The sequence below is a fragment of the Halichoeres trimaculatus genome, unplaced genomic scaffold, assembly GCF_033239565.1.
Source record: "Halichoeres trimaculatus isolate MK-OKI-2021-1 unplaced genomic scaffold, fHalTri1.1 fHalTri1_scaffold_2, whole genome shotgun sequence".
Lineage (NCBI taxonomy): Eukaryota > Metazoa > Chordata > Actinopteri > Labriformes > Labridae > Halichoeres > Halichoeres trimaculatus.
In genome coordinates this window covers 28,511,895-28,538,518 of record NW_027437180.1, presented here as the reverse complement: position 1 = coordinate 28,538,518, position 26,624 = coordinate 28,511,895, and the positions used below count along the sequence as shown (strand labels likewise).

Below are 26,624 nucleotides of genomic sequence, written 5' to 3'. Positions count from 1 at the left end.
ATTTTAGTTTTTAGCTTTGTACATGATTTTTTTTTTTCCTGATATTTTGAGGCATTACATATATTTCCAATGCGGCTGGCTATCAATGTTGTCACTCACTGAGGTGTTTTTTGGCTGCTGACTGAGCAGCCCTCAGCAGACCAGGTAAACACTCTTTGTGGTAGTCTGGTCTGAAGATTTGTTCTAATTACACAGTGTCACTCGGCTAAAGTTGGGAACATTTTCTTCATGTAAGCACTTTCAACACTTTTGAAGTTGAAATTTTCTATAAACATCACAGTTTTTATGTGTCTGACTTATTAATCAGCTCAGATATTTCCATTTTAACTTATTTCATGGATAAAAGTGATTTAATACGTTGATTTCTTGGTGTGAGTATTATGTTTGGGATTTTGTGTCATATTTAGAGACCAAAATCACCACCTAGCAGTTTCAAGCAATGGTCTGTAAACATAAATTTGAGCATGTTTGTGGCAGTCTGCGAGACAAAAATAACTATCAGTAAACAAAACCCAGGACACTAGTTGTTAGTGTTTTTCTGATATTTTGAGCAGATGATGTGAAGTACTAAATGTTTTTTTTTGTTATTTTCATGTTGGAATAAACACCCGACAAAGATTCACCATTTCACCCGCGTCATTTATTGATCGTTTGTTTCAATGGCTGTGATTTGTAAAGTGGAAGTTTCAGGAGACACAGATTGTGTTAATACATGATCAGGATTGAGAAATTAATCATGAGATATTTCTGAGGTTAAACATCTGTGTGCTCTCAGTTTTCTTGAATGTCATCTGTCTCCATTCCAGAGGCATCGTCATCATCTTCATCAGCCATCACCTTCATCTCCGGAGTTTTCGGTGTCCCCCAGAGACGTGCGACCAGAGAGCGCTGGTACCGGATTCTTGAAGCTGCAGCTGGCTGCTGCTGATTGTTCAGCACAGACAGCGGGATCAGTTGTACATGGCTGGAGCGCAACAGGTTCCCCTGCTGGGCCCCTCCAGTGTTCTTCTGTGGAAGGACAGCAAACAGTGTTACCGGCCCTCCAGTCCCAGTCTGAGGCACCGGTCCTGGTGGGTTCACATTGGCTCCACTTGTCTGCCCCAGGAGTAACACAGTGCCCTGCTGGAGGCCTCCAACAGGAATCAGCTGCTGCACAGGAGCCTGACCAACAGGCTGGATAAAAAGTGAGCCTCCGAGCTGAATTAAGCGTGCCATAATGGGTTCAACATTTGGTTGGACCCCAGTTTGACCCCCAGGGTTAGCAGTGTTGCCAGCAGCCGCTCCACTCTTACTCATTCTCCTATTGGCAAGAGCCTCAGCACTCCCTGAAGTTACATCACCCTCCACCACAACACACCAGATCTGAAGAATAACCCAGAGCAGGCCGATCATGTTTTATCAGAGTCACAGCAGAGTCGACAGGTGAAGGGCTGCTTCAGTGTTTGCTTTTATAGAGAGCTTCAGATTGAGAGATCACAGAGAAAGGTCCAATGAGAGTCCAGCACCTTATGTCAAAACAACAGGTCACTGTAATCATCATGACCGTGCTGAAGGCTATTTCTGCTTTGTTACCTGAAGGAGGGTCATTATTCAGGATCATGTGGCAAACCTAAACCATTTATCAGTGACTTGCATTCTCAGGAACCATTGTTGCAGTGGTCTTGGTTCTTTTCATGGTGGCATACAGAAAACTAGCAAACAATAGAGCGTGTTATTAGCTCTATCTATACCATTGCGGTGTGTTACTTTTGATTCTCAACTGATTTAAAACACATCAACAACTGAGCAATAAAGTATTCTACGCCATGATATTGTGAAGCTTTAATGGGATTAGTGATACACAGAAAGCAAATACAAACATTTTTACAGCAGCTGCCACTACGACTGTGGTTTACATTTTCTACTGAAATCATCTGTTCAACCTTCATTTAAAGAGTCTGAACTAAATCACTCTTACATACAAGCCACAGTTGTTTTAAAGCCTGTTATATGTACAAAACTTGTTTCACTAGCTGATGTAAACTTCTCCCCAGTTTGGAATGCATTAGAAAACAGTGTCTGGATAACACCAACTAAGATTTACTCTTTCTCAGATTCTACAAAAAAAATAATAATAATGATTCTAGCAATTTAAACTACAACACAGAGCACATATCCAAATGTCCAAGCTTTGCCTGAGACACATTAAAAACAGCAACAGTTGCCCCCAACAGCAGGAGGTAAAATGAGTTTCTCTCATCTGAATGTTTCAGACTTTCTTTAATAACAGTTTCAATGAGGTTTTTGAAAACCTTGACAAGTAGACAAAGGTCATCTGTGGCTCAGAATAAAAGGTTGGTATCCATATCCTCTGCAAAGAAAATAGACAACCAATAGTTATTTGATAAGTACATTACAATAGTAGTCTCATTGTTTTTTCCAGGGTGAAGGGGTGAATGACAAGCATCAACATTTGGTCAAAATAGTTATTGCTGAGGTGATGACTCACTTACTTATAACCAGCTTTCATATATTGAGAAATTCAACAGAAATATTTTACAGAACAATTTGCGTTTGTGCTTTTTTCACATGGAGGATAACACGAAACAGCCGTAAAGCATAAAGCAAAAGCTTCTATAAAAAATTCAATTTGTGGTGTGAGATTCAACGCTGTATGTTGATGATGTGCTGTTGTTCTTACCATTCTTAATGCCAAAACAGGAAGTCCACTCTTTGAATGACACCTGCTTGTCTTTGTCAGCATCACACTCTTGGAAGAAGCGGGATGTGCAGTGCTCCATCGGAACCAGAGGGACTCGTAGTGGGGCAAGCTCAGAGTGTGACAACACCCTACACAGGACGAAATACATTGGTATAATTATCTCATTCAATTACATTAATTTAGACATTTAGATATTTTAAATAAGTAAGTCCTGAGATTTATTTTATGTATTTCACTGCTAAGACAACAACCTTGATTCATATCTATGAAGATACGTCACCTGTACTTGGTAGCTGGTTGTAAGAGGTTAATGACAGAAAGATAAAATGACGCTCAATGGTCATTTTTAAAAGGTGGTTTACTCATTTAAGTTCCTGCCAAAAAACTGCTTGCAAAATGGACAAAGGAATTACTATTCCTACTTTCTGGCCTTTAACGGTAAACAGGAGCCTTAGCATCATGACTGATTATCTCTATGTTTAAAACCACTAGCGGGGGTGGGTGTCAGTCAGGTTGGTTAGTTGCATGCTACTGAATCTTCCGGTCTTTAAACTTTCATTGTGATTCAGTTTTAGGTTAAAAAATACATGTTTTGTCCACAGAGTGCGCCAAAGTCAACATTAACAGAAAGTTTGTGGCAACATTCCTCAAAGCTTTTATTTGACAGTGTTGTGTAATAACTATTTAAATCTCACCTCACTCAGATTAAACTCAAATTATCATTACAACTCATAACATGTATATTAAACCTTACAATGGTAGAATAAGTGAACACCATAGCTAAAAAGTTATAGCCGTCATGGCCTAATGTTTTAGCTCCAAAATCCATAATATTAATCTGATCACAATCACTGTGTAAGAAATTTGGGGCACCCTCATTTAAATAACCTAAAGGTTGAGGGAGATGTCAAAACGAACAGTTCAGAGTACCTGTCTGAGGGGTGTTGGTCCAACTGAGCAAACTGCCAGTGCACAGGGTAGATGTACATATTGTAGTTCTTCTCAAAGTCCTGTGCAAGCAGCTCAACAGAGTGATCACCAGCATGAAGACGCCTCTCACTCTCGAAGATCTTTTTCACCTGCACAGGAGCACAGAATACCACAGCTGGATTAATCCTGAGATGTTTACTCCTCTTTTTACTGAGATGGAAAAAATGCTTCAACCTGCATTACATAAAGACTTTTAAAGACCCATTGGCAGGTGATTCTACAGTTCATTAGTCTGAGGGGTGGATCTTACTCTAAATCGCTGTTTAGGAGTGAGGAAGCCAGGGGACACAGAGTCATGTTCGTACAGCTGGAGAAGCACATTCTTCAGCCAATCCCTCATTCTCAGAGGAAACTGGATCAGCTCAGTGTCAACACATTGAGGTATTACTGAGGAAAGAAAAAAACAAGGGAAAAGATCAATTCCATATTCAATATTCCATATTTTCAGTCAAGATGTTTTAATTTCAGTTTTGAACAAACATTTGCATGGCCCAGTGTAGTCCAGATGAAGTCTGTGTCCCTTCTTGGAGCCCTCCAGGTTGCACTTGGTGGCAAAGAGTTCACAGGATGTGTCATACGTTTTGTTGTCTGTTCCACAAACCTTGAGAAATGTAAACACATCCACAAATGTAAAAAATCAAATACAAATACAAAGCATCAGCTGCAAACAATCAGTCTAGATTTGTTTTAAGTAGATCATCCATACTTACATGATCAATTTCATTTACACTGGGAGGACACTCTGTTGGCTCCCTACACACACAGGTTGGCTTGTTGTCACCATCTAGTTTACATGTCTTCCCACGTTTGCAAGGAAAGTTGTCACAAGGATCTAAAAGAAAAGACAAGCAATGCAAATTACATTTTCCCTTAACTAAAATCCCTCAAATGTTTATCATTCTAGCTTTGGTTCTGTTTTATTCTTTAGTCTGATAACTGGGAACCAAACAGTACCCTCCCTACATTCCTCTGTCGCACAAGTTTTCACAGTGATTAAGTTCAACTTGATCTCTATCATTCTCTCCTTAAGCCCACAGGGTTGTGTTTTGGTAGTGACCGTGGAGCTGAGTGACACTATTCATGCGGAAGTTTGGGCGAAACCATCTGGTCAGCAGATTCCCTAGTGAGGCTGTTGGGATAGGGCATTAGTCAGTGTAGTGACAAACCTGCAGGGGCTTCTGAGCGATGTGTGCCTCCACCCAGAGAGGACCTGGAACTGGGGTAGAGATCCACTGTGCCTCTTATCTGCACTGGATTCATCCCGACCAAAGGACCCTGGAAATGTGACAGTGTGGTTTGTCAAATTCAGCTTTCTAACAATAATGTAAATCTTGGTTTGTGTCAACTTACTATGTAAGCAACATCAGCCCAAGGTATAAATAAAACACTTCAATAAGTAGTTACTGTTTGCATCTGCTCAAGATTTTGGCTGCAGCTTTCTGTTGCAGGGTAAGCAATCTTTATAGGCTTGTTTCATACCAATATACAAAGTGTTGTGATCATAGAGTCACAAAGATAGATGATAATGAATAACTGTGTCTAAATATTGTTGTGAAAACTAGGATTTATCAAAATTATGCAAAGACTTTATAAGAAATGTATTATCGCTATATGCTGCAACAGCAACCAGGGACATAGCAACAAGATTAATCAACTATAGGGGAATCAGTGTCCTTATTGGTTAGGCTGAAAAATAAATAAATCTGGGTGTCCATCTGAACAATATTAAATATTAAAATATAATACTGAGATTTTTTAACAATTTTGCTCAGATGAAACATGTAAATGGAAAATACGAGGGGACCAAATATGAAGCCTTGGGGTACACCACATGACAGAAATGCTGGATGAACTCTTTATGGTGACAGCTGACCCAGGACTCCAACAAGATAAAGGAAATCACAAATAAGTATTTCATGGTCTACTTTGTCAAAGAGAACGCAGAGGTCTAATAAAACAAACACTGAGGAGGAACTACCATAAGCTGAGATGCGTGTAAGATTATCAGCTGATGGTAAATCATGGTTTGTTTTACTCCATCGATTGACCACAGCATGTTTGAGCAAGTGTGTGACAATATGATCAGTTTGAAACATAAAACTATTGGTGAGAGCCACCATTAAGATACAAAATGATTAATATGATTCAGATTGCATTACCCATTTCCCTGCCCTCCTCCTCTTAGCCTTGTGAACGGTGTTGTCGATGCTGCCGTCCTCGGACTCCTGAGCGTCCTGCTGGCTCTGCTCCTCTCCTGGTTGGGATTCATCATTCTGGATAGAGTGCTTCCTGGCCCTCTGGTTCTTCTTCTGCTTCCTTGCCTTTCCCTTGCTGTGACTACCGCTCTCATTCTTAGTTTTCTCTTCTTCCTTCACAGCCATACGGGACCCTGATTCAACCTCAGTCCCACTTTTTGGTTCTTGTGGGTCCACATTTGCTGCAGTTTCTTTCTTGCTAACACTGACTTCTTTAGATTTGTCTTTTGAATGTTCCTCTGTATTTCCATCGGACACTTCATCACTTTCTGCTGCCTCAGTGTTTTGGACTTCATGCTCAAAGTCATCTGCAGTGGTTTCTTTCTCTTTTGCATCTGTTTTTGGGAGAGGCTGGGTGTCATCTGGTTGGGGTTTTAACTTTGCGGATACGACATGTAGTGGTTGTAAGACACTACCATCAGCAGCGTAGTCAAGATCAGCAGGAATCTCTGACTCTGTACTGCTGTCTGTGTCTTCCTGTGATGCTTTCTGTTCTTTTTCCTTCCGTGGCATCTTCTCCACCTCCACTTCTTTTTTCTCCACTTTTTCTTTCTGCTTCATTTCTTCTTCCTCAATTGGCTCCTCTTTCATATCCTCCTCTATCTCAAGTTTGTCATCCAGTGTCTTCCCCTTGGCCTCTTCATCCCCACCGGCCTCCACCTTGCCTTGCTCCATCTCCAATTCTTCCTCCTCCAGCTCTCTTTCTTCTGCTTCCTGCTCTTCTTTTGCCTCTTTCTTCAGGAGTTCTACCAATTCTTCCTCACTCAGCAGGACTGCAGTACTTTTGTCATTATTCTCCGCTACCTGAAACTCTCCTTCCTCTTTGTTAGCGTTAGTGTTGTCTTCAGAGCTCAGCTCTTCATCTTCCTGCTCCTGGCTGCTTGCCTCAATAGGGACCAAGGTTGGTAAGATCTCTGGCTTATTTGCCTCCTCTGTGATGATCTCCTTAGTTCAGGTAAAAAGAATGTGGTCATTTTCATTGTTTCATTTCAACATTTGATAAATATGTTTTAAATACAGTTATGTGTTAAGATTTTAGAGTCCTGCTCTACCTTTTCCTTCGGTGAATGGGAATTCTTTCGTAATCCATGACGCTTTCCATGGGGCTTACTGTTCACCTGGAGCAAACAGTGCACATCAGTTCAGTTAAATGCAAAACATGTCATCACATTTTTAGTTTGGCTCACATCAAATTAAGAATAAGTTTTTACTCACAGACAAGGCAAAGGTTGCTGCCAGGATGCAAATGAATACAATGCAGGCCCTCATGTCTGAAACATAGAAAGAAATTGCTTCAACACTGAACATAATCAAAGAACAAACATAATCAATCAGAGGTTTTAATATCTCAGGATATCTTGCAGGACCTGAATTCTGATGACCTGATTAAAAAAAATTCACTTCATTATAATATGACTACCAATTGGTGACCACGGAGATGTAAACTTCTTCACACTTCTAACAGATGAGCGCCTCTTTATGCCGTTAGCTCTTTCATGACAAGTTGAGATGCAGGAATGGTCCTCCAATGTTGTCAAGGTTACACGCCTGTGAGATGTGGCTTTCTCTCAAAGTCACATTCAGAGCTAAAGCAAACAGAAGCAACCAGACTGGAAAAAAGTTGACTGAGCCCACAGCGTTTTTGTCTCTGTGGACGGAAACAAAACAGACACTACAGGGACTGTTCAGACGAACAATAGATCACTGGATCAGACCAGAAAAAGCCAGATAGGTGTAGACAGGCTGAGAATGTGTGTGAAATTAGACCAAAAGCATTAATTTTATCTGATTTTTACAATCTAGTACTATCTAACACTCTTATCACTTGGTATTCATAAACAGTTATTTCATCTCTAATTTGATGACAAGTAATTTTCTGTCTTCTTTATAAGGATATTTATATGGCTGTTAAACATGTATGCTATACAAGGAAAACGGCTACTAGCAATATATAAATGTCAAAATGTCCTATCGTCAAAAGTTCATTAAAAAATAACTAATTTTAGCAAAAATTTTAACAGAACGTCCAACATCTAACAAAAAAGCAGCACAGAGAATCTATGTAAAGTTCTAGCAATCTTATACAAAGCTACATTATAACAGACAATAAGTCACTGTGTACACCACTCGACAAGTTTAATGCAAACTGAGGTGCAAAAGATGTTACATATAATTTCCTTTGTTCCCTAATTAATCATCATGCAAATAAATGAAGTATTTAATTATAATTTTACCTGAGGCTGGCAGTCACAAGAGAAATGGAAATCCTGCACAAACACCAGAGCGCGCCTGTGTCCAACCTGTGAAGATGTCCTTTTGTATTCCAGACAGCCCTCACACTGTCCACACCATGGCATGCTATGTATACACACACACACACACACACACACACACACACACACACACACACACACACACACACACACACACACACACACACACACACACACACACAAGATTGCAAACTCATACACGCACAGGAACTCTATGGGGACAACACTTTTTTCAAACTTTGGGGGTTTCTGTGCTACTTGGTTCAAGAGAAATAAGAGAAAGAGAGAAATCATCTGCACTTAACTCTATTCGAATCTTTATTTTAATGTATTCTACTCTTTCTTTAAATAGATAAATAAATATTCCAAAAGACATAAGATATTAGCTCTGCTCATGAAATCATGTTGGATGTAATGTTTACCCGTATACCCTATTTTTTCATTTATTTATTTTAATTTATCATTAGTAACTTCAAAGCTATTAAAATGTGCTTGATTTTAATGGTTTAGGCTAAAACCAAAGTTTATCAAAGAGTGACATGTCACATCACACATTGGTAGAAGGACAGGAATAATGACTTTCTGCCACTAGATGTCACTAAATTAAAGTCTGCAGTTTTTTTTTTTTTTTTTTTTTTTTTTACTTTGTTAGATACGTCTTCTCTCTTAGTAATTTTCACAGTGATCCACTGCAAGTAAAAAAGCCAGTAATAACTATTCTTATTTGCTTTTTCATTTTTTCTCTTTAGAATAATGTATGATTACAATTGAGTCCAAAAAAAAAAAAATACCATCAGTGTCTGCCCTGGAGCTTTCAATTTTAACAGTCAAAAAGAGATCATTTTTTTGTCCCCCAAAAAATGGAGTTTATGGAGACATGTATTTCATAACCTACAGCAGAAATGTCTGTACCACCAGAGGCATTATGTCATGTTACTATGGAGCTCTAGCGCTGAGCTGTGAAAGATGTGCCAATCCACAGAGAAAACAAGTGCACCCTGAGATGTGGTGGTTTGATATTATTGAGGCTTATTCAGATTATTAATGCTTTAAGGTAGATTTTCAGCGTTTATGGCAAACCTACCTGCTTCTCTTGAAACTTGATTATGGTTTAAGGTAAACTATTGAGTCTACACCACGTCAGTAAATGTAGGATGAATCTTAGTCCTTTTCCAAATCAGGAATATTCAAAATCTAAGAATGCTGCTGCTTTGACTCAGGGCCTAGTCTCACCCTGTTGGGATTTTATTTCCCATAACCACCTGCAAACCACTTGTTATCCCTTATTTACTTCCTGCAGTCTCACTCGCTCACTCATTCTCCCTTGTGGTTTGTGCCCTTTGCTGAAGATTTCTTTTTGCTTTGGTCTTGTGTATCTTTTTACTTGTTAGTCAAAGCACCTTGTATAAACCTGTTTTTAAAAACATGTCTATAAATTACGAATTTTCTGCAAGTTTCTGTTCTTAAAAAACTGATGATCTTAACCAGATCTTTCCACTTCTTCACTGAACTTCAGGAAGCTGTACAGCCAGGGCCCTCAGGGTCATTCATTCGAAAAACTCAAGTGACCTTGGAGCAGACATTGTTGACTTTTGGTCTGTGAGCCACAACAAGCATCAATCGTGGTGCCCTCACTCCTCCCCTTCTGTCCCAATGTAGGAGACCTGACATCCACTGTTAGTCGTGGTTTTGGCAAACAGCTTCAGACTGCTGAACATCCAGTCTAATTACATGTTTCAACTGCACGGCTGAAATCCACTGTGAGGTTAAACAAGGAATCCTGTCATCTCATTTTTGGGCCTGACCGTATATGGACATCCAGGAAGCAATTACGAGCATCAGGGAGGGAAACATGGAAGTCTGTATTTAGATTTTCTACTGTACATGCCCTCTTTCCAAGAACAAGTCCTATTTCCAAAAACATCACGTAGCACTTAGGACAAAAGGTTACAAAACAGGGTTTGAGCATTGAAATAAAGTGGACCAGGGGTTATTTTAAGCTTGTGTTTGTTCGTAAAATGTTTTAGCTTTCTCATTGGATAAATAGGTAACCTTATTTTTTTATTTTCCTTTTATGCATTTTGAATCCCCCTCCCCATCGACGAACCTTTCATTTGCTCTTGTCATAAACTATAAGGACACACTGAAATCCTAAAGATAAAAGCTAACACTAATTACAAGAAGTTGGAAAGAAATACACAAAATTCACCGGAAAAAAAGCATGACCCTGTCTGGCCCTCCTTTCCTCTGTGAGTGGGTGCGTTTGTTTTTTCAACCAGCCACAAACCCTATGGTTGAGTACGCTTAACTGTATTTCACTGACGACTTCAGAGGGGGTGGAGGAAATTTAGAGACTCAATGAAACTTCTGTATGAGAGTGTGTGTGTGTGTGTGTGTGTGAGAGAGAGAGAGAGAGAGTAATTGTGGTTGTGTGCAATCATTATCATGCCACCAGTGTGTGTGTCTGTGTGCGTGTATGTGTGTGAGTGTGTGTTTGTTTTCAGCTTTCTTGCTGGGAAAAAAATATACCTTTGGTGTGTCGACATCCGGAAGGAAGTGATGCAATTATTTCAATCGAGCTTACATATATACGGTCAGGTTTGGGGTTTTCCTTCGGCATTTGAACACATTGAGCTTTGAGCCTCAACTTCCAACTTTAACACAAGGCTCAGAATAGACTCAGTCTGGGTTCTCCTGTTTGCTGCTCACATTGACTGAACAAGGACTACCAGCAACACTACCACACCAGCTCTGAATCTACCAGTCTGAAAGGTAATTAAACAATACTGACATATACCGTGCTTTACTTAGTTCTTTTTTCTATATCTCAGCTCTCTTGGCAGGCTTTGTCTTTTTTTTTTTTTTTTTTGATAGTTCACTAACATTTTACTTCAGTGATGACATGATCTCATATCACCACTTTTAAACTCACTTTGCATTTTAATGCCAAGCTAAGTGTTGTTTTTCATTTTATGTCTATTACAGAATGAAGGTTAAAATTGTCATATTTTGCCTGATTGGAGCAGTTTTCGCCAACCCAGTAAGTATAAAAACAAGAGTAGGAAATCAAATTCAATGTGTAATATTCAGCAATGTATTACAAATTTAAATGATATCAAATAATGTATACTTGATTGTATGAATTTGATAATGAAGTATGCTTACTGAATGTGCTTTTGTATAAATATGCAATCCCAACAGCACTAGTGTTATCATGTTTCAACTACATTCTCTACAATGAGATTTTATTTTAAGTTTGCCCCCAGTTTATTTACTGAGCATGTTATAGAGTAGAAGTTTTAAAATCTGCTTAAATGACCATGATCAGATTATGATGAAGAATATTCTGTCTCATAATTGTGACCTGTGACTTCCTCCCGACAGATTTCATTCAGTGCTGTTTTGCTATCAAGCGAGCTTGACTCAAATTCGGTGAGTGCTTTCCAACCTTTATTTTGTGTAATATTAGAATTCTGGTGGAGTTGTTTTCAAGTTTATTATTGAATTAATACATTTTGTCTGGAAAAAGTCAGCAGAAAACTTGACAATAGGTGTGGTTACTCAAAGATTCTTGAGACCTTGGTGCTGTTCCCATTTCAGCAGACTATTGTTTACTTCGCTGAATGTCTGGGCTCATTTATGCAGCTTGCTCTTGTGAAATAAATGGATCTTGAATGACTGTGATGAATGTGATGATTGTTGGTGTGGCAGCTACAAGGTATAATTAAGTACACAGTGGTTTATGGTGAGGCTTACTCTCACTTTTCTCTCCTAGACTGAGAGTTTGTCTGTTTCACAATCATCTGAAAATGACACTTCAGAGCTCAAGGTAAGGCACTCATTTATTCCAATGAGAATTTAGTATTGTTTTGAGGCGGCGCCACTTTATAAATCACTTTAATTTTGGGATTTTCATGAGTGTGTGTTCCTGTTTCTGTTGCAGAGTTCTGAGGAAAATATCTCAAATTCGGTGAGTTTTAAGATTGCAGGGCTTGAAAAGTGAATAATTTAGGTTCAGACTGCTCTAACTAAATGATACTCAACTCTTCAGCATATTAATATAACTGGAATATTTTGTGTTTTCAGAGTCAAAGTCAGAGCTCAGAGTCACAATCTGTAGAATCTGCATCCGAGGACACGGTGGGTTTAATCAACCTTTTTCCCCTTTGTTTTTTTTTCCATCACAAGTCCACTTTTCATTCATTTTACTGAAGCTGGATTCCTAAATTGCAGATATTTAAGTGCAAAGTCTCTATAAATATTACAGCAGTTGTTTTTAGATAGAACTTAAATGAAAGAAAAAGTTGTGTTGTATTTGTATGTTTATTGTTATATGTGCGTGTGTGATCTATATTAATGAAAACAGTGTGTTTCTTTTCCACAGACATCAGAGGAGAGTAATAGTTTACCAGATGAAGATGATGGGGTAAGAAGAATGAAGTCTGGAGATCTTTTCTGTTTTTTTATCAAACTTAGTATGTTTTTCAACTTTTCAACTTTTTGTCTTCTCTTCCTCCCTTCATAAATCTATTTCCATAGTCTGATTCCTTGGAAGAAACCAGAGATGACAGCATGGGCAGTGAGGAGAATGTCAGAAAGGTGGGTTAAACATTATGAAGACCAAGTTTTAAACTTAGCCTTCCACAGCTGTGATGGTTTTCTTTAATATTTGGCTCATATTTTTCCCACTAGAGCTGGGTTCGAGTGTTTGCAAGTGTGATCAAAGTCCTGAGTGCTGAGGACAACAGCACAGAGGTCAAGGGTCATTCCACAGAGCTGACTGGGAAACAACCCACTCACACCTCCACAGGTGGCTCTTTCAAGCACAGAAACAACATCGCTCAGGGTCACACGAACCTCCTGCTGGTGGAGACCACTTCAGACAGCAGTGACAGCACAGACACCAGCGACAGTACAGATGAAACAGCCGCCACCAGTGACAGCAGCCAGAGCACGCCGAGCAAGGAAAGCAGTGAAACCAGTGAGGACAGTGACAGCAGTGATGCCAGCAAAAGCACAGAGGATAGTAATGCCAGCGACAGCGCTGAGCTGACACAAATGAAAGACTGTGTGAACGGGACCCAGAGCTGTGAAAGTGACGAGTATTTCTTCCAAGACATAGGAGATGATGCCCATTATTCAGTGGACAATCTGATGGTTCCAGATGACGATGAAAGGGAGTTAATTCTGAGGAGATGATGATATGCACTGTGGTTTTAAATGTTTCCATCATATGAACTATATTATTGCCAGCCTGAACACTTTGGTGACATATGCCCATCGCTTCTGAATGTTGACTTTCTCATACTGTTTTCTGCACCTGATTTATTTTGTGTTGTATTATTGCTATGATAATTTTATATTCAAAGCCATTATACTGTTATTGATAAAATAAACAAATATAGCCACATCTTGGGGTGATGAACATTTTATTTGAAAACAACAGCCAGTAATTGGCAAGAAAATGCTGCACTTGTGTGTTAATCAAAAAGCTAACACACGGTTTAAAAGTATTACTAGAGTATTTCTTTTGAAACAGAACACATCCGTTGACTTAAGCTATGGTCATAAAGTCATTTTTGGCAAACTTGAACATGGCCGGTTAGCTCAGTTGGTTAGAGCGTGGTGCTAATAACGCCAAGGTCGCGGGTTCGATCCCCGTACGGGCCAACTCTACATTTTCCTCTTCGGAGACCTGGTTGAGTAGAAAATGTCCTTTATTTTCCAGCCGCAAAATATTATGGCAAGAGTTTATTATTCTTAGTTTGTTCCTTCCCAGAAGCTTTCTCAGGTTGCACGTCAAAAAACTCTGCACTAGGTGGCGACAAAGTACTCACTAAAATCACAAGTCCCCTGTTCCTATTTATATCCTGCTAATGATAATACTATGTGTAAATAAACATAATAGAAGCTAGTTAAAGTAATCAAAACAAGTATTTAAAGGGAGAAAAAAAATCTATTCATGTGTTTTCTTTTAATAGTGAAGAAGAAAAAATAATCACAATCCACAATAGCTAACAGAGCCTGATGTTGAAAACATTTATTAAAACCTATTCAACTTTGGAAAATATGACAACAATTACAAAGCACCACATGACCCTCATTTGGTTTGGCAATCGAAAAAAAAACCAAACTATTGCCTTGTGTCTTGTGATGAGCCTCTATTTACAACTAAAAAAGATACTTAAAAAAAAAAAATGTCTTAAGACGAACATAATGTTTCTGTCATAACATAACAACCTTAATATGGCCAAAGGTTGAACAGTGTTTCTTGAAATCTTGAACCAAATCTAATGGGAAAAAAAACAGGGATCCCTTTCTGTGCCCAATAACATCTGGTAACTGCTTTTACTTTGAGGTTCCTCAGCTGTGGAAGTGATACTTCAGGTGGTCCTTCAGAGCTGGTATTGTGGGAAGCTCTTTTTGACACACATGACATCGAAGAGGTAGTTTCAACAGCTCACTGGCGCCTTCTTTAACAGTGACCCTTCCATTTCTTTCAAGCATTTGAATAACATCTGCAATATTGGAAAGAAAATGTTGACTAAGTCATTATGATTTTTTGCAATGGACACAGAACATTTTGCCATTTTTTCCCTTAATTAATTACCTTGTGACTCAATGAAATAGTCAGTTGTGAATGAGTTCCAGTGTTTTTTGTTCTTTAGACAAGGAGAGTCAAAGTCTTGGCTGATCACATGGAGGTGTACTTGACTGTAAAAGAGGACATGCCTGAGATTTAGAAATTATTTTTCATAAAAATCCCTGAAAATCAACAAAAAAGAAAGTGGTACATCTACTGGAGTGATGCTTGAATGGTCTTAGGTTCAGTGATCAGTTCTGGTTACTCTTCCTCACACAAGGTAAGCGTAATTGCAAAAGCATTTCATGCATCAAGAAAATTAAGGTGATTTATCACTAAAAATACAAGAAATATTAAGTGATCCATCATATAAATTTAAATACACAAATATATATTGGCCCATTAGCTTACCATTTTCTGCACACACACACAAAAAAAGAATACAGATGTAGCTACCAGGCCCCCCTCACTATAATTACACACCTCATACTGGGGATAGCATGGTACCCTGCGCGGAAGCGCAGGGAGCTGCTATGAGGGCACTGCTGAATCATTTGGTCAGCAACCTTCTGCATGTGTTTCAACAGTTCAGTGTGCTTCTCACGTAACACCTTCAGGCTAGAAATGGACTGCCACGGCAGGACCAGCCAGTGGTAACGAGCTTTGGGGTATTTATCTTTGATCACCACTACTTTTTCATCCTTGTACACCTGTTAAAAAGAGATTTTGAATCAGTTATTCTCAGTCAGACTCAACAAATAAAGTCCCACAGTAACACGTGGCAGTAACAGCTGTAAATGTTATCAAGAAAGTTACCTGCATCTTTGGATCTTGCATTGATGTCTTCAGACCTTGACTCCAATGTCCAAAACCTTGCTGCTGCAAATGTAAGGCAACCGTGCTTTGTTAGATGTAACATAGTCACACCGATCACAAAATACATACACACTGTATTCTCAATCACACTGCATCTCATCTCTTACACTGCTCTTTGTGGCTTCATCATTGCAGGCTGGCACAGACTCCTTGTCTGTTTGTTTGACTGCTTTTGTACCTGGAGCCTCTCTGTTGCTTATTCTATCATCTGAAGGCTCCCTTGGTCTTTTGTAACTGTTGTGCCCCCCTGTAAAATCCTCCTTGAATTGTACAGTATACAGGTAGAGCTGATTGACAATATGGAGCTGCTGTCCAGGCTTCATTTTGATCTCATTGCCTTTACCAACAACCACAGAGTCGATGGAGGTTGGGTTCAGGCCCAGCTGTGAAATAAAAGAAGGGGGAAGGATTATGAAATGATAAATTACCAGCAGTTAGGCCATATTTTTTTCAGCTGATCAGATTTTGGTTATTCAATAAAATCAATTTTCCTCTTACCTGTTTAACTTTGACATAACCTTTGTTGCATTCTGCTTTCAATTCAACTGGTTGAGAAGGGAAAACATTTGCATAAATTTGTTGCATTAATAATTTAGAGGATTTTCCCCACTTGAATATAAGTAAAATATCCCATAATTTTAAAATTGACGCCATTTTTGGCTTTTAGTAAACATGTTTAACAAGGGACACAAATAAATCAACTCTGAGCCTTTTTGTATTCGACTCTGTGGTGCTTTGTTTTTGCTCCAAGTGCAGCAAGTGTATCAAAAAGAGATGTGCCTCTACACTGTGTTCCAATCTACAAAACTTTAAAATATCCTTTATCCTTCATCAAACCACGTGTATATAAGTGTGCAACATTATTATGTAAGTCCCTTTTTTACTTTCAACATGGAAAAGAAAAGAAAGAAAATAGTCAAAGTGCCAAGAGTCTGAGTAAGGGGGATCTTCAAATGACTGACAAGAAACTGCAGGTTCAGGATGGTTTTAAAGGGAACTCTGAGGGGTACCATACAACTCTAAAGACTAACCATGGAGGGAAAAGAAAGTCACATAAAGTGAAGGAGACTCCAGTGTTCATACTTCATATGCTCTAAGGATTTTTATTTAAACATGATCATTTCCCCTGGATTCTCCAATCAAGGAAGAGACCAGTTGTGAAATACCTACTTTTAACTTTGCTCCTTTTACAAATTTGAGGTTTTAACAGCTTTAAAACCCTGCAAACCTGCTGGTCCAGACAAATTAAAACCCTTGTTTTTAAAACTTGCCTCAGATTTTATCCCTGAACCAATGTGTCATATTCTTAATTTTACTTTAAGTGGGGATAAAATCCCAGAAATTTGGAAGTGCTCAAGACCAGGTAAAAGACTTCCTGGCTGCTAATTTCATTTTATCTCCTTTCCAGTCAGGTTTTAGGAAAAACCTCAGCACCGCTACTGCTGCCATGAAGGTAGTGAATGATGTCCTAGAAGCCTTGGACAATAAACAGTGTTGCCTTGCTCTGTTTATTGATCTGTTTATTTGTTTTTTACAACACAAACTCTGGATTTCTGACTCATCATTGTGCTTTATACTCGTAGTCGTACTTGGACATGGGAATGTGTTCATTTACAAAGCCATTCTTGGCCAAATTCCTGGCTATTTCTACTCCTTTTGCCTGGAATAATCTGCAGACGGAATTTAAGATACAAAACACTGGAATACAGACTTTTTAAATGTCACTGTTGTAACTAATGACTTCTTAACTTTTTTGTACTGTACTGAGTCTGTGTGACTTTGCTGTAACTGTGTGATGCTGCCATTCTTGTTCAGGTCTCCCTTGAAAAAGAGATCTTCTGATCTCAGCGGGACTAACCCAGTTAAATAAATGTTAAATATATAAAATATGTGTCAATGCACTGCCATGTGCCTCATGTCACTCCCACGACTGGTTGGCATCTTGAAACTCAAAAGATGATCATCTCATGAACTTTCCTGTCTGCTCACCTACTGGCTGATAATGGAGAAGATGATTTACAGATGGCAAGCAGCAAAGCTCAAAGGAGTGGCTTACAAGGGGTAACACACAGTGCCAGCAGACATTTCATTATTAAAGCAAACTAAATCAATTATCCAATGACTTTCTGAGCCCCACTGAAAGGGAATTAAGTACTATAAGCTTGATTTCTTATATTAGAGGAACACTGTGCATTGAAATGTTTCACAGACATTAAAACTCCTATTCTGTAAACAGTTGTAGAGAAAACTGTTAATTTTATTAAAGTTTGAATATACTTGTAGGTATTATTTTCAATCAGCAAATCTTTGAAATAGTGCCTGGTTTTCAAAAATGTGGCACACTATTTTTCTGCATTTATCATACACTGTAAAATAGTACAGTACAGTACTTTGAAGAACATAATATTAACTACATTTGATTTTTGAAAAACTCACTATTTGACTTCTTTATAAATTGAAAATGACTGTTTACAGTAATTTAAATAGTCACAAATACAACTTGCATCATAATGGTACGCAGTTTATACTACCTTGATGCCGCGAGCATTTTTTGTCTTTAATGGTTGTTTCTGGACCTCGACCCAGCACAACTGCCTGTAGATGTGGCAGTCTAATGGGCCCATGATTACCCTCCTCGCTGATGAGCCAGCAAATAGGCATGTTATCATCCTGTGGAACAGTTTTATCAAAGCTCTGTTTCAGCGATTTCAGCACACGTTTGTTTGGGTGATTCGTCTCGTCGCATAAATATAACGTCGTTGTACCCAGAGTAGCGAGTAGTAGTGAGGAGAATTAAGACTCTTTTAAGAGAGTCGGTTCTTTTGGCTCGGTTCACTAAACAGCGATTCTTTCTGCTCCCGATTGGCTCCTCAGATTAACTCATTGCTTCATTGATGTATTACCATATATAATGTAAAATTATGTGCATAATGAATTTAAAAGACCTGATGTAGAATAAGCTAGCCAACTAACCACAATTATTTGCTGGAACAATATAATTCAACCTTCAATAACATTTAGTAATTGGTGCTAAAAATATACTAAGAGCTTCAGACATCTGTTTAAAGTATAAAGGGGTTCTGCGAATCATATAGAGTTTGGTAATTCATTCCACCATTTGGGCACAACAGGGGGAAAGAGTCTGGCTAGAGATTTAGAGCTGCGCTGGGCTCGGAGCACTAGGCATCTTTAACAAGCAGAGTGTGATGGAGGAGGAGAAGAGTGAAGACCTGGATGAGAGACCCCAGGTAGGCAGGAGCCAGTCTTGTCAGTGTTTTGTAGCCAGAAAAATAGCTTTGTGACTTTATGCTACATTATTTTTATACTCAAAATGGAACAGTGTGCTAAAATTGATTATTAAGTTGAAAAAAGACTCATCTCAATTGGACAAAAAGTCAAATCTCTGAATATACATTATTTATTAACTTTTGAATATGTATGCTTTGGCAAAACAGATATGCTTAGATAATAAAACAATAAACTCTCAATTAAAATGTGTGTCTGGGGGCACAGAGGACACACAGATGCCACATCACATGTTGACCATCCTCGTGCTCCTGCACTTAGAAAAGAACAGGGAAGAAAAAAATCGGGAGCGGCTCCACTTGCACTTCAAAGAGCCGACTCGAAGAGCCGAAACGTTCACGACTAACACATCACTGTAGAGAGTAGAGGCCAGTCGAGCAGATGCGGGTGAGAAGGTTCTGGAAAAAGCTCTGTGAGGTGAGATATGTCATGAAACTGTGAGGGTTTAAACCCCCTTGTCTGTATATATGGCCGAAATCCGCTTTTTCAATTGTACATATTATACAAATACACATGTCATATAAAAACTGCTTTTGTTGTTATCCGTTTCAACGTATTTGTCGTGTTAGCATTACACAGGCTACCACCGGTTTGCTCAGCAGCTACGCTAACGTTAGCGAAGTACGTAGGGTGGTTATGAAATCTCCTGATTGCTAACAGGTAGTTACTGATTTATAAACGGTCACAAGTCCCCATACCATTCCATCTATTGAACAGAAAATCTAGTGTTTAATGGTCTTTATCGGGGCGAAATGTGTGTGGGGGGTTTTGTTTCAGTTTCTACATGTTTACATTTGACACACGAATGTTAGGCTAATGGTCAAATGTAAGCGTGATAATAGATTAAATAAGTCACCTGTGGGGGAATTGATCGTATGTAAAGAGATTTTATCCCGTGTTCTACTTAGAGGGTGCAAGTACATTGATATTATTTATTTGTTTATTGACGCATAAAAAATTGCAAAAGACTTGATCATAGAAGATATAAGAAGGGGTCAAGAAGCCACCGTGCCTTTACCTGGCTTTTACGAGGACCAAACACATGCCAAACACGCACACAATCTAACATAGAACAGAACATGCATTTAAGTTATCAACTAATACTTATTGATAAGAAAAAAAAAACATCTACTTTAACAACATCCAGATGTGTACTATATATAAACGACTCAGGTATATTAACTAGAGCTGAACATGTTTGGTTATAGCAGATTTTCAAGGTGATGTTATGCTCAACTGGGATATTTGAGAACTGAAGTTGTTTTTACTTTTCCCATCTGTCATAGGTCACCAAGTGAAGCAAACATGGTCAAGGAAACAGGATTTTACGACACATTGGGTGTTAAACCTAATGCTACTCCTGATGAACTGAAAAGAGCTTACCGCAAGCTAGCTTTGAAGTATCATCCTGACAAAAATCCTACAGAAGGAGAAAAGGTGAAGGTTTATGGGGGGGTTTTCTCGGGGGTATTCAAACTGATCTTTTCGAATGTCTACTACTAAAAAAAGGCATGCTTACTCTGATATCAGCTTAAGGCTTGCTACTTCAAAAAAATGTTTTATTTTGATCTTTTTAATGTGTTTGTGAGGACAACATAAAGGTTACATTTCAAAAAATGGATTATTACCAGACATTGAGTGTTTTTGTTGAATGTCCTCCTAAAATTCATGCTACCTTGTTCATCATCTTCACAGTTCAAGCAGATCTCACAGGCATATGAGGTGCTATCAGATGCCAAAAAGAGGGAGCTTTACGATCATGGAGGTGAAAAAGCCATAAAGGAAGGAGGAACTGGTGGTGGTGGTGGAGGGAGCTTCGCATCACCTATGGACATCTTTGACCTGTTTTTTGGCGGAGGTAGCCGTATGCACAGAGAGCGAAAAGGTAAGGCAACAAAAAGAGAGGATCACTGCACAGTTGTCTGTTTCTGGGTGAAAATCTCTATCAGATGAGTTAAAGGCTCTGCTTTACAATTTCAGCCAATTGGCTCTTACTTCCTCAAAGTGGACAATCTTCTTTTTGTTTTTATGTTTGTTTTTTCTTTATTTCTTCTTCAGTATGTTTTGGAAAATAATGAAATCCTACCCCAAACGCAGATCTGAGGAGTGAGCGTAGACATACATCATCTGATGACTCTGTTGTGTCACTGGGAAAGCAAACTAGTCCAAACAACAAATACAGAAGTTATCACACTCGTGGCCAAGGGCCTTCCCCGAGCACAGTTCACTTCCTCAAAATTAATCAAAATTTATGAGATTTTCCAATGGAAACATGTTTGAGGCTGTGAGGAGTTTGAAAGTGATCATGAAAAAGTCTCCCTTCTAGCTTTATGTCTGACTGTAATCCCCACTTTAAAATGAGATAATCAGCGCCAATATTGCTGGTTACATGTTATTTTAAATCACTTCTTCTTAGCTTCCAGGTCAGGTCATCTAGGGCCAGATTGATTTACGGCATGGCTAGGTCTCCATGACAACACCACGCTGGCTGACGAAGTTTAGTAGTGTGAAGAGACACAACACAAAGATCTGTGTTTTTCTCTGCTAAAAACAAATTCTGTGACTAATTTTTGTTGCAATGGTGGACACGGGAGCCTAACTGTCGGACAGAAAAAGGACAGAAGAGCAGAAGAAAGCTAAATGGGAGAGTGATACAGCCCGAGCTAAAGGCTAATTAGCCTTTAGCTCGGGCTGTATCACTCTATAACACAGGGGCTAAACTGTTACTGATAATGTCCATTCCAACCCACAGTCAGCAGTTATTCTGCAGTGGTCTGTTCAATTTGAGACTCTATCAATAAAATGAAGAGTGAGTTTATGTTAGCTCTGCTTGGTAGATGACTGGCAGGACACAGCAAACCAGGATTTACATACGTTACACATTACAGACATGGTTTAAAGCACCAGACTGCCAGCTGTGCTAAATATAAAAGGCTACTAAACTACTTACAAACTGACAGTGTTTACTTGTTGGCATGTTAGCCTACAGATACATCGGAGCACCGGGCTGACAATGTTTCTAACATATAGCCGGCTTCTACAAGGTTTGCTTGATGCCACGTTTCAAACCGTCTTGCTATGTAACTGTACTTAGTCCCTTACCTCGGTGCGTTGTATCCAGTAAAAAGTTGTCTTGAACAAAGAAAATTTGTTTTGACCCGATCTTCGCTTACTCCCAAAACAAACAAAGGCCTCACTAAAAGTAATTTACACAGTGTGTGGAGATTCTGGGCCACAAGGTGGCAAGGGAGTGCAATTAAAACAGATCCTCCTCATAGCATCTTTAATTAGTTATTGCATATTGATATCATACTTCATAAAACTGTATTTTTAGAGTTATCAGACACCAGAATATCTTTCAGGCCTTATCAGTTTTTATCTTTTCTGGAAATGTCTCTTTGATCTCATTGGAGAGAATTTACATTTTAGGAATCCAACACCCAGAGTTTGGAATTAATAAAATCATATCCCAAAAGCAGTATTGCTTAGATCTGTGATTTTTCTCACTCCAGGAAAGAACATTGTGCATCAGATAACAGTGACGCTGGAGGATCTTTATAACGGAGCAACAAGAAAACTCGCTGTCCAGAAGAACACTATCTGTGAGCGATGTGAAGGTACGTCTGTGGATATTAGGGTTACTATTTACTCCTGTTATGTTTTTGTCATTGGACTTATGTAGTAATCCAAAAACGCTTTTCAGTACGTGCTGACCCAAGCAGGCCATGAAAAGGTTCTTTGTCCAATAACAAAACACATCAGTCTTGTAAATGTAATCCAGTCTTTTCTTACCAGGTCACCAAAGTTCATGTTATAAACCAGACCCTGAAAAAAAGCCTCCGTCCTTGTGGTCCAATGTGCTGATCATCATATTTCTTTGCAGGTCGTGGGAGTCGGAAAGGAGCTGCACAGATGTGCATGACTTGTCATGGCACAGGCATGCAGGTCCGCATGCACCAGCTTGTACCTGGTATGGTCCAGCAGGTGTCCACAGTGTGCTCCAGCTGTCAGGGTCAAGGACAGAGAATCAGCCACAAAGATCGGTGCAAAGCATGTGCGGGCCGAAAGATCCTGCGGCAGAAGAAAATCTTAGAGGTTCACATCGACAAAGGTGAGGATCAGAGGTTGTTTTCTTTCTTTTTGTGTCATCAACATCTTTTTGGACATCAATTTGAAAAACACATTATAGGTTGTAAATGTCATCTGTTCATTTGCGTGCCACAGGAATGAGAGACGGCCAGAAGATTGTTTTTCACGGAGAGGGAGACCAGGAACCAGGTATTGAGCCAGGTGACATAATCATCGTCTTGGACCAGCGAGAACATCCACAATTTACCAGGTATCATTTACTCAGCTGTTTCCAAGTTTCTGTTTTTATCTGTGCTGGCAGATAAATTAAAGATTCACCTCCAATAAAAGTAGGGTTGGAATCCACAGCTTGTTAGTGTTCAGTTCATAAAGTGTTGGTTCTGATTCTGGTCAGTAGAGGTCAGTAAACTCTTGACTATTTTTCAAAGGTCCTATTTGACTTTTCAGCCTTTTTGGGATTGATAAATTTTAGCTTGAGCAATCACTCACAAATCTGCACACACTCAGTACAATAATGCTCTTGTTTCAGGAAAGGACAGGACCTGGTCATGTCGATGGAGTTACAGCTGGTTGAAGCTCTGTGTGGATTCAAAAAGCCTGTTCAGACCCTGGACAACAGGACCCTGCTCATCACCTCACATCCAGGTAGTCTATGTGAAAGCGTATGCACCATCAGGTGCTGGTAAACAGCCTTCTGTTCACAATTTTTTTAGAATTTGAGAGCTAAGAGATCTCCAACCTTTACTGAAAAATCACAAACTCGTCTCACTTAGTTAACTTTAACAGGAAATAACCAGATGATAATGGAAACCTCTATAATTTTAGCAGGCGTTTATAAGGTTGGCTCAAATAAAAGTAATATATTGTACTTTTTTCTTTACAGGAGAACTGATCAAGCCTGGAGACACAAAATGTGTCTTGAATGAGGGAATGCCGATGCATCGCAGACCGTTCGAGAAGGGGCGTCTTATTATTCATTTCTCGGTAAGATGTTCTTCAGAATGCACTGATTCTTACTAATTGCTCATTTTATTCACTGTAAAAAGCCTCAATAGCGCTGTGTATTGTTTTTTCTTGCTGCACCTAAAAACCAAAATATAAAGTTACCACTGTAGATTAACATCAGCCTGTAAATGTTAATCCCTGTGCACTCAGCTATACCCCGTGGTTTGCTTCTTTCAGGTGGTGTTTCCACAGCCCAACTTCCTCCCTAAAGACAAGCTGAAGGAGCTGGAGAGCTACCTCCCAGAGAAGCTGGATGCTGAGCAGCCTGAAAGCATGGATGATGATCTTTACATCTACGCCGACCTCGAGGACTGTGACTTTGAGAACAGAAAGAGACACAACAATCAGTACTACTACATGGACGAGGACGACTACGCCAGTACCGGAGGCGTCCAGTGCCAGACGTCTTAAATATGTTCATCAGAAGCCCACAGCCTCATCTTTAGAGTTAAGCACCTTACTGGAATTTTGTGCACTTTTTATTTAACATCTTTTCATAAAATCATAACTGGTAACTTGTTTAAGTCAGAGAACTGTGTCCCACCTCTTTATTTCTCTTAATTTTAAAACTTATAGACTGGAAAATGAGACTCCATGTCATCTCTGGGACATTATTTATTTGTTTTGTTTTGTTTTTCACTCACACTGTGACTAGAGATGAGGGCTGGTATCACGGAGACTTCAGATGAAAATAAACAGACTGCCTGCCTTTTATGCAGTTACTCTAAAATTATGCCAATATTAATACAAAATAATATTTTATACAGTGTTACAGAACCAGCTGTTGTTGTGAACCACTTGTTGACTTGTTGAATCTGTTGTGTGTGAAGGCTCAACCCTTAAGTTTTATGTTTGTGCTCGTTTACCCTTGAAAGGGCTATTTTGTAGACGTTTCAAACAATCTTGCAAATGTGACTTTGGGGTAAAGGTGACAGTGATTCAGGTGTGGCAGGAGGTGGGTTCTATCCTTTAGGAAGTATATTATTCAACTTGAGTTTATTTCACTTAAGTTGAGCATGTCTACTTTTAAACTCTAATCAGTAGACTGAGAGGATGCCACTGAAGGTTTTTTTATTTTTGGAAACCCTGTGTGAAGTCAGAACATCTCATGTATATAAAACAGTTAAATATGAGCCAAGTATGTATGCGGTTTAAGGTGGTGAAGGTAGTGAGAAACAAAAGGTCAAAGATGGGACAGGAGTGAACTTAAGTGAAGAAAGTTGAATCAACAGGATTGGAAGGGGTTCAAAAACTCACGTTTTAACATGAGTCTGTCTTTAACATGATTATATGATCCAGATCTGAGTTGTTTTAAGTTTTAGTAATCAGGATAATTTAGCAAACCTGTGCCATTTAACAGGCCTCCGGTGGCTGATGGCCAAAGTTTTATTTCTGTCTCTTATAACCTTCCTGCTCAGTTTTCACAGAAGGCAAGTGGCTTGTGTCAGGTTGAATGTTCTTGAGATTGTTTCAGGTTTGTTATTTCAAAATTAGAAAGGTTCAGTGTTGAGTCATTTCAGTGGTATGTCTTAGGACTCATATCTGTAGTTCTATCTGAAATCAAACTGGAAAGACAAATATGTCTACTAAGTGCATCTTTGGTCAGATTAAATGCCAAATGTGTTGATGAGAGATTATTTGGGACTTCAAATCTTCACACCTGATACCTTATTGAACAGTCTGCCTGTTTGAGAGCCTTAACTCAAAGCAACTTAAAAATACAGGTTAATCTTTTATTATTATTATTATTTACAGTGATTTTTATTTTGCCTTGGATGTTTTCAGACACAACTATGCTTACCAGTACGGACATTCCTTCATTAAAAAAGCTCTTGAAGCAGATGCAAATGTATGGTTCTCTACTTAAATAAGTGTTGTCAAGTTCTTTATTTGACTGTATGTGTGTAAGGACCAATCACATGCTTGCTTCAGTTTTCTAATTAAATGCATTTTGATGGTATCTCTAAATTGTGGTTTGTATATCATGTGTGATAATATTTCAGCCTGGGGCTTTACTGTACTTGAGGTGTAAAACCAACTGTGGGCATTTTTAATTTACTCTGAGAATGTTCATCCATGCAAAGCTTAGAGCCAGAAAAAAATATTTATATTAATTACAAACTCATTATTTTAGAGTTTCTGGTAGAGCCCGTCCGATAAGGGATTTTTGGGGCTGATGCCGATACTGATACCGGGGGCAAAAAAAAGCCGATATCCAATATATCGACCAATATCCAATATATCGGCTGATATATAAATATAATAAATTCATTGATATACACAGGATATATACTTTATGTGAACACAAATTTTCATAATACCCATATGATTCAAGACAGAGACAGAACACTATTAAATTAAAACAAGGAACTAATTATAAAACTGTCAACATAAAAACTGTAGTGTTAACCAATGATAAATATGAACAAGCTGTTAACACAATAATGAATAAAGAAGTCAAACTTTGAACACAGTAAGTATAAAAAAAGTCAAACTGTAAACACACAATGAGCAACTTACACAACGTTAAAATGCCTTATTATAGT

The 26,624-nt window shown here is 38.8% G+C and overlaps 4 protein-coding genes and 1 non-coding gene across 6 annotated transcripts; 3 read left to right on the top strand and 2 right to left on the bottom strand.

Moving 5' to 3' along the window:
• Window positions 1-1,872: 1,872 nt before the first annotated feature.
• sparcl1 (SPARC-like 1) lies at window positions 1,873-8,293 on the bottom strand. 2 transcript variants are annotated; one of them, XM_074693883.1, is made up of 11 exons: window positions 8,181-8,293; window positions 7,162-7,217; window positions 6,999-7,064; window positions 5,851-6,891; window positions 4,858-4,966; window positions 4,402-4,523; window positions 4,172-4,292; window positions 3,942-4,078; window positions 3,632-3,780; window positions 2,681-2,829; window positions 1,873-2,350 (listed from the first exon to the last, which is right to left on the bottom strand). In XM_074693883.1, the coding sequence occupies exons 2-11, from the start codon at window positions 7,213-7,215 to the stop codon at window positions 2,322-2,324; spliced, it is 1,977 nt and encodes a 658-aa protein (XP_074549984.1). In that variant the 5' UTR covers window positions 7,216-7,217; window positions 8,181-8,293; the 3' UTR covers window positions 1,873-2,321. The 2 variants fall into 2 exon arrangements, with proteins under 2 accessions (XP_074549984.1, XP_074549993.1); XM_074693892.1 differs by lacking the exon at window positions 8,181-8,293 and adding an exon at window positions 7,367-7,433.
• A 2,912-nt stretch (window positions 8,294-11,205) lies between these two features.
• scpp1 (secretory calcium-binding phosphoprotein 1) lies at window positions 11,206-13,418 on the top strand. The gene is made up of 8 exons (XM_074682666.1): window positions 11,206-11,259; window positions 11,604-11,651; window positions 11,995-12,048; window positions 12,163-12,189; window positions 12,306-12,359; window positions 12,604-12,645; window positions 12,759-12,818; window positions 12,912-13,418. Exons 1-8 carry the CDS (start codon window positions 11,206-11,208, stop codon window positions 13,416-13,418), a joined length of 846 nt encoding a protein of 281 aa, XP_074538767.1.
• Window positions 13,419-13,815: 397 nt separating this feature from the next.
• trnai-aau (transfer RNA isoleucine (anticodon AAU)) lies at window positions 13,816-13,889 on the top strand. The gene has a single exon. It is a non-coding gene; the product is annotated as a tRNA-Ile (tRNA).
• Window positions 13,890-14,246: 357 nt separating this feature from the next.
• Window positions 14,247-18,436, bottom strand: aptx (aprataxin). Its single transcript, XM_074692946.1, has 7 exons — window positions 18,210-18,436; window positions 16,177-16,223; window positions 15,786-16,061; window positions 15,619-15,681; window positions 15,286-15,512; window positions 14,830-14,933; window positions 14,247-14,737 (listed from the first exon to the last, which is right to left on the bottom strand). Exons 1-7 carry the CDS (start codon window positions 18,337-18,339, stop codon window positions 14,583-14,585), a joined length of 1,002 nt encoding a protein of 333 aa, XP_074549047.1. The 5' UTR covers window positions 18,340-18,436; the 3' UTR covers window positions 14,247-14,582.
• An 828-nt stretch (window positions 18,437-19,264) lies between these two features.
• Window positions 19,265-26,016, top strand: dnaja1 (DnaJ heat shock protein family (Hsp40) member A1). The gene is made up of 9 exons (XM_074665298.1): window positions 19,265-19,401; window positions 20,271-20,421; window positions 20,680-20,869; window positions 22,497-22,601; window positions 22,868-23,095; window positions 23,209-23,323; window positions 23,603-23,718; window positions 23,957-24,057; window positions 24,256-26,016. The coding sequence occupies exons 2-9, from the start codon at window positions 20,290-20,292 to the stop codon at window positions 24,487-24,489; spliced, it is 1,221 nt and encodes a 406-aa protein (XP_074521399.1). The 5' UTR covers window positions 19,265-19,401; window positions 20,271-20,289; the 3' UTR covers window positions 24,490-26,016.
• Window positions 26,017-26,624: the final 608 nt, after the last annotated feature.

Coding starts and splice junctions, on each gene's coding strand:
- sparcl1 (XM_074693883.1), bottom strand. CDS start 7,215: ATGAGGGCCTGCATTGTATTCATTTGCATCCTGGCAGCAACCTTTGCC. Junction 6,892..6,998: donor CCCATTCACCGAAGGAAAAG/GTAGAGCAGGAC, acceptor ACCTGAACTAAG/GAGATCATCACAGAGGAGGC. Junction 4,079..4,171: donor CTACACTGGGCCATGCAAAT/GTTTGTTCAAAA, acceptor TTCTTTCCTCAG/TAATACCTCAATGTGTTGAC.
- scpp1 (XM_074682666.1), top strand. CDS start 11,206: ATGAAGGTTAAAATTGTCATATTTTGCCTGATTGGAGCAGTTTTCGCC. Junction 11,260..11,603: donor GAGCAGTTTTCGCCAACCCA/GTAAGTATAAAA, acceptor TCCTCCCGACAG/ATTTCATTCAGTGCTGTTTT. Junction 11,652..11,994: donor GCGAGCTTGACTCAAATTCG/GTGAGTGCTTTC, acceptor TTTCTCTCCTAG/ACTGAGAGTTTGTCTGTTTC.
- aptx (XM_074692946.1), bottom strand. CDS start 18,339: ATGCCTATTTGCTGGCTCATCAGCGAGGAGGGTAATCATGGGCCCATT. Junction 15,682..15,785: donor ATGAAGCCACAAAGAGCAGT/GTAAGAGATGAG, acceptor TTACATTTGCAG/CAGCAAGGTTTTGGACATTG. Junction 14,934..15,285: donor CATGCTATCCCCAGTATGAG/GTGTGTAATTAT, acceptor CCTCTTTTACAG/TCAAGTACACCTCCATGTGA.
- dnaja1 (XM_074665298.1), top strand. CDS start 20,290: ATGGTCAAGGAAACAGGATTTTACGACACATTGGGTGTTAAACCTAAT. Junction 23,096..23,208: donor AGAGGTTCACATCGACAAAG/GTGAGGATCAGA, acceptor TGCGTGCCACAG/GAATGAGAGACGGCCAGAAG. Junction 23,719..23,956: donor GCTCATCACCTCACATCCAG/GTAGTCTATGTG, acceptor TTTTCTTTACAG/GAGAACTGATCAAGCCTGGA.